The following is a 5,044-nucleotide window of genomic DNA, read 5'->3' as shown; positions in this document are numbered from 1 at the left end:
GCTCCTGTTATCATCAAGCCAAATAGCTGCTGTTACATCTAACAGGTTACAACGAAGTTGTTCTCAGGTCAACCTTTGAACGATTTTGGGCCTAGTCTCGCACAACTAGGAGGGTCTTGCTGCAAAAAGTCCAAATCACAAAGTCCCCCTCACACTTACCAATCTGACCACTGTAGTCTAATTCGTTAATTTTGACCTTAAATACTGATGTGAATTAAAAAGAAATTAAACTGTTAGAACATATGCATGAAGTTTATAGATATTTCTTTCGCTTTCACCATGATGATTATGATGAACCAAATTTAAGCTTATCAATTGAGTATATGAACCTATCGATCAACATTATTTTATTCCCTTGAATTCTCCGAGTTCTACGTTCCATCCTTGTTGTAAAGGGCAAAAAAATATTAAATGATGGCTACAGCATCCCTGCGTCGCCACGTATTCTAGGAATTTCCCTCCATATTCTTGGAAAATGCTCACCCTTCTGCCAATCCTAGTTTCTTTGACTTTTGTTTCAAATTTCGTTTTGGGATACAAGCGATGAGTTCAGAGGGGTTGAGTGCTTCACCACCGCCTCCCCAGGCGGTGGTCGGAAAGCAATACGGAGTGACACATCCAATTTCGCTAGCCGGGCCAACTGCATTCGATATTGAGAGAACTTCAGAGTTGGAGAAGGTTTGTGCTGTCAGTTTGTTCTCAGGAAAGGTTGTTTAGTTTTGATTATTTGTGTTTTCTGAGAATTTTGTTTCTGGGTTTATGGGTTTTTGAAGTTCTTGGTTGAAGCTGGGCTTTATGAAAGCAAAGAGGAAGCTGCCAAGAGAGAGGAGGTTCTTCACCGAATTGGGCAGGTGATTATCATCACTTGATTAAGACTGATTCTAGTATTAGAGGTTTTATTGTATGGACTTGATTATCATCAGTAAAGATTACTGTATGCTTACATTCCAATTTCTTGCAGAAGCCAATGGTGTAAGGCAACTGTGATTCTCCCTAGTTTGCATGCTAATTTGTGTTTGTTTTAGTAGTGCATGCTTTTATCTTCGCTGAACTTTCATCTTGGTTAATTTTTTCACTTTAAACTGGACTTTGTGGATTAGGGGCCATTTGTAATATGCCAAACATAGTCTTTCAATCAAGAAGGATCCCTTTTTCTTTAATTATTTGTTTTGAATGTTGTTTCCATAGTTAGAGTCTTTGGGAAGTATTATTCTGGTTTTGCTGATAAGTGTTAGACTACGAATTTGACAATCCAATTGGAAAGGAAGAATACAATCTATATTTTTGGGGTTAAATGGCTCATTGAACATGACCTAGGTTCTCTGATCTTCTAGTAATAAAACAATAGATTTGTAAGCCCAAAAAAAGTATAATGTTTAGTCTATGTAGTCAAAAAGTAAAGGTTGCGGACACAAAATCTGAGTATGTCTTTTGTAGAGGTGAAAATGAATATGGAAAAGACCATGCGATTCATAAAGTACTAAAAGCTAACTTGTGATGCTTGAATGTAAAGTTGAAATACAATGGGACATGCAACCATTTTGGTCATGCATTTGTGAATGAGATGCGTTTCCTAGAGCTTGTTTAGGTGCATATTTTAAGCTCTGGGGTTAAACTCTGTGTCTGCTATGCACATTGCGTTTTGGTTCTAGAACTATAATCGTATTTATTTATTTGTGCTTTTTGGTAAATTTAGAGGGCTTTTGTTTACTGCATCATTTACAATCCACGTCTTTTATCTGCTTTGCTGATATCTTGTTGTACTTTATTTTCTATTTTATCTTCTGATTGTAGATTGTTAAGGATTGGGTGAAGCAACTTACTCAGTTGAGAGGATACACAGATCAAATGGTTGAGGATGCTAATGCTCTTATTTTTACGTTTGGTTCGTATAGGCTTGGGGTAAGTTTGCTTGCTCTTGTTTGCCTTATGGTTTTGTCTTCTTTCTAGGCACACTTAAAGTTGCTTCTTTTGTAGGTACATGGTCCTGGGGATGAGATAGACACATTGTGTGTTGGGCCATCTTATGTCAACCGTGAGGTAAATAATGATTGCAGGCAGTATCACTTATACTAGTTATAATCTTGCAGTTGTTCTGTATATATCTGCTCAATACTCTTTGGTTATCTTCAGGAAGACTTCTTCTTTGTATTGCACAACATTCTGGCTGAAATGGAAGAAGTGACTGAACTGCAAGTAGTCCCAGATGCTCATGTTCCCGTAATGAAGTTTAAGTTCGATGGAATATCAATCGACCTCCTTTATGCTAGTGTTTCTCTGTTGGTTGTACCAGAAGTAAGTGCTGAGCTCTTCCCTTTAAATGTAACTATAAACAAGGTTTAAAAACTAGTAAATAGTATAAAATGTATAATTCATTTGTGGATTGGGCTGGGGACCTCATTGCTGTCCAGTCTTGAATTATCTCTTTCCATATGACCAGGGATTTAGACTAAAGTAAAAATGAAGAGAAGGAAGAAGGAAGAAGGAAAAAACAATGGAAGAAGAAACATATAAAAAGAAAAAAAAAGAGAGGAAGGGTTCAAATTTTTTATCTGCAGAGTATAAAGGAACATATACATACATATGGGTTTAGGGTAAAAATTCTGTCCCAGATGCACTCGTATTCTAAGAGTTAATCATCAAGGCTAAATTTCTATCCATTAAATTATTTGCCTTCATTTCATTTCTCTTATGTATGTTGCTATTTGTTATGAACTTGGTTGATCAGTTCTTGTAACCTATCTCCGTTTCAGTGATCACATGAAAATTGTCCTCCTACATCACAAGTGTAATGCTTAATCTTGTTTGCAAGTTGTCACTTGCTTGAGGAGGTCTTGTTAGTTCGCATGTTTTTATGCAGCCGTGTGCTCTTATTTTTCTTTTATGTTCTGTCTATATCCATCATTTTGCTTAATTGCTTTGAGTAATAAACAGAACCTGGACATTTCTGAAGTATCTCTGTTGCACAACATCGATGAGCCTACTGTTCGAAGTCTTAATGGCTGCAGGGATGTTGATCAAATTCTTAAGCTTGTTCCAAATGTTGAGGTTGACGGACTCCTCTGCATATGTTTAGTTTGTCTTCAATTGCCTGCTTCATTTTTGTTTGCTAAATGACCTATATTTGTTTTAGCATTTCTGTACAACACTCCGATGCTTGAGGTTTTGGGCGAAAAGACGTGGTGTTTATTCCAATGTCAGTACCTTCTCACTCCAGAAATTGTTTGACCTATTTAGTATTCTACATTTAGGCTGACTTCCAATTTTTGCTGAACTGATTTATGCTTAGGTTACTGGATTTCTTGGTGGTGTGAACTGGGCTCTCCTCATTGCCCGAGTGTGTCAACTTTATCCTAATGCAGTTCCTAGCGTGCTGGTTTCTCGATTTTTTAGAGTCTACACACAGTGGCGATGGCCAAATCCTGTCATGTTATGTGCCATTGAAGAGGATGAACTTGGTTTTGGTGTTTGGGACCCCCGCAAAAATCCCCGCGACCGGACTCATCATATGCCAATTATAACTCCTGCATACCCTTATATGAACTCTAGCTACAATGTTTCTAAAAGTACCCTCCGTGTCATGATGGAGCAATTTCAGCATGGAAACAAGATTTGTGAGGTTTGTACTTGTTCTGTCTTCCCTCCTTTCTTATAGACGTGAGTGTTCTTCTTTGTGACTAATGGTCACTTCTCCTTTTCGTTTACTAAAACCAGGAAATAGAACCGGATAAGGCTAGGTGGTGTGCTCTGTTCGAACCATATTTGTTCTTTGAAAGCTACAAGAACTATCTCCAGGTCGACATCGTTGCAGTTGATGCTGATGATCTGCGTGCTTGGAAAGGCTGGGTGGAATCTCGGTTGAGGCAACTGACTCTAATGGTAATAAGAACAACTATATTTCAGTAGTTTGGTTTTCTTTTTCCTGAAAAAGAAGAATTCTATTTTGTTTAGTAGGGTGCATTTAAGAAGCTCTGGTGTCTCTTTACATCTGCAGATTGAGCGGGATAATTTGGAGATGTTACAATGGCACCCATATCCTCATGAGTATGTTGATACAACCAAACAGTGTGCACATAGTGCTTTCTTTATGGGTTTTCAGAGGAAAAAAGGTGAAAAGCTTAATGGTCATCGATTCGATATACAAGGGACTGTTGATGAGTTCAAGCAGTCCATTGTTGATATGTACATTTTTGGGAAACCTGGGATGGAATTCTATGTTTCTCACGTTCGTAGAAGGCGCCTTCCTTCTTACGTGTTTCCTGATGGTTATAAACGACCTAGACGGTCTAGAGTTTTGGCCCAGCAACATGATCATGAAGTTAGTGCAACGAGTTCCGGTGAGAGACACCTGAAGAGGAAGAATGATCTTGGTGGGGGTTCGCCGGAGAAACGACTATCCATTATCCCTCACAAAGCAGGAAGTGCATCTACAAAGACTTTGGATAAATGTGTTAGTATGGAGGTTGTTGAATCAAACTCTGGAGAACTGGAGCCTGGAGATGCCTCAAATTCCAGTGTTATTACAAATGTTACTAGCATCACTAGTATTTTCGAAAAATTTGATATATATAGCCAAATTGTTTAAGGAAAACTGAAATTGGGAGAGAATTGAGTCGTACTTTCGTTGATAATAGGGACCCTCTTTATATAGAGAATTAAAAGGCATAGAATCATAGTTCTACAAGGAAACGTAATATTACAATTGATTGGATATCTCCAAGATTCTCCGATATTATCTCTAATTCCAACCCTATTACCACTAGGTCAAGTAACCTAGAGTTTGGGCCAGACACAATTTGGATTTACTTAAACACTCCCCCTTGTGTCGCTCAAACACGGTGCTTCTCTCGTTGCCTCATTAAAAACCTTGCCGAGCAACAAAAACCCAATGGGACAAAAATAACCTCGGTCGAAGGGGAAAAAGAGCACAACACACCCTTCACGTTTCGAGACCATACATGTAGACATCTCCCCCTGATGTCTGCATCTCCCCCTGATGACTACAGTCATGGCCGTTCAGATAACTTCCGCAAATGATGCTACC

The 5,044-nt window shown here is 38.5% G+C and overlaps 1 protein-coding gene across 1 annotated transcript; it reads left to right on the top strand.

The window, feature by feature from the left end:
• Positions 1–370: 370 nt before the first annotated feature.
• LOC112185674 (nuclear poly(A) polymerase 4) lies at positions 371–4,671 on the top strand. The gene is made up of 10 exons (XM_024323951.2): positions 371–678; positions 774–851; positions 1,795–1,902; positions 1,978–2,040; positions 2,134–2,295; positions 2,935–3,048; positions 3,134–3,196; positions 3,290–3,619; positions 3,715–3,879; positions 3,995–4,671. The coding sequence occupies exons 1-10, from the start codon at positions 544–546 to the stop codon at positions 4,583–4,585; spliced, it is 1,809 nt and encodes a 602-aa protein (XP_024179719.1). The 5' UTR covers positions 371–543; the 3' UTR covers positions 4,586–4,671.
• The last annotated feature ends 373 nt before the right edge of the window (positions 4,672–5,044 follow it).

This window comes from Rosa chinensis, chromosome 2 (assembly GCF_002994745.2).
Source record: "Rosa chinensis cultivar Old Blush chromosome 2, RchiOBHm-V2, whole genome shotgun sequence".
In the NCBI taxonomy this organism is placed as follows: domain Eukaryota; kingdom Viridiplantae; phylum Streptophyta; class Magnoliopsida; order Rosales; family Rosaceae; genus Rosa; species Rosa chinensis.
Note: the sequence above shows the minus strand (reverse complement) of the source record. Positions and strands in the feature narration are given on the sequence as shown.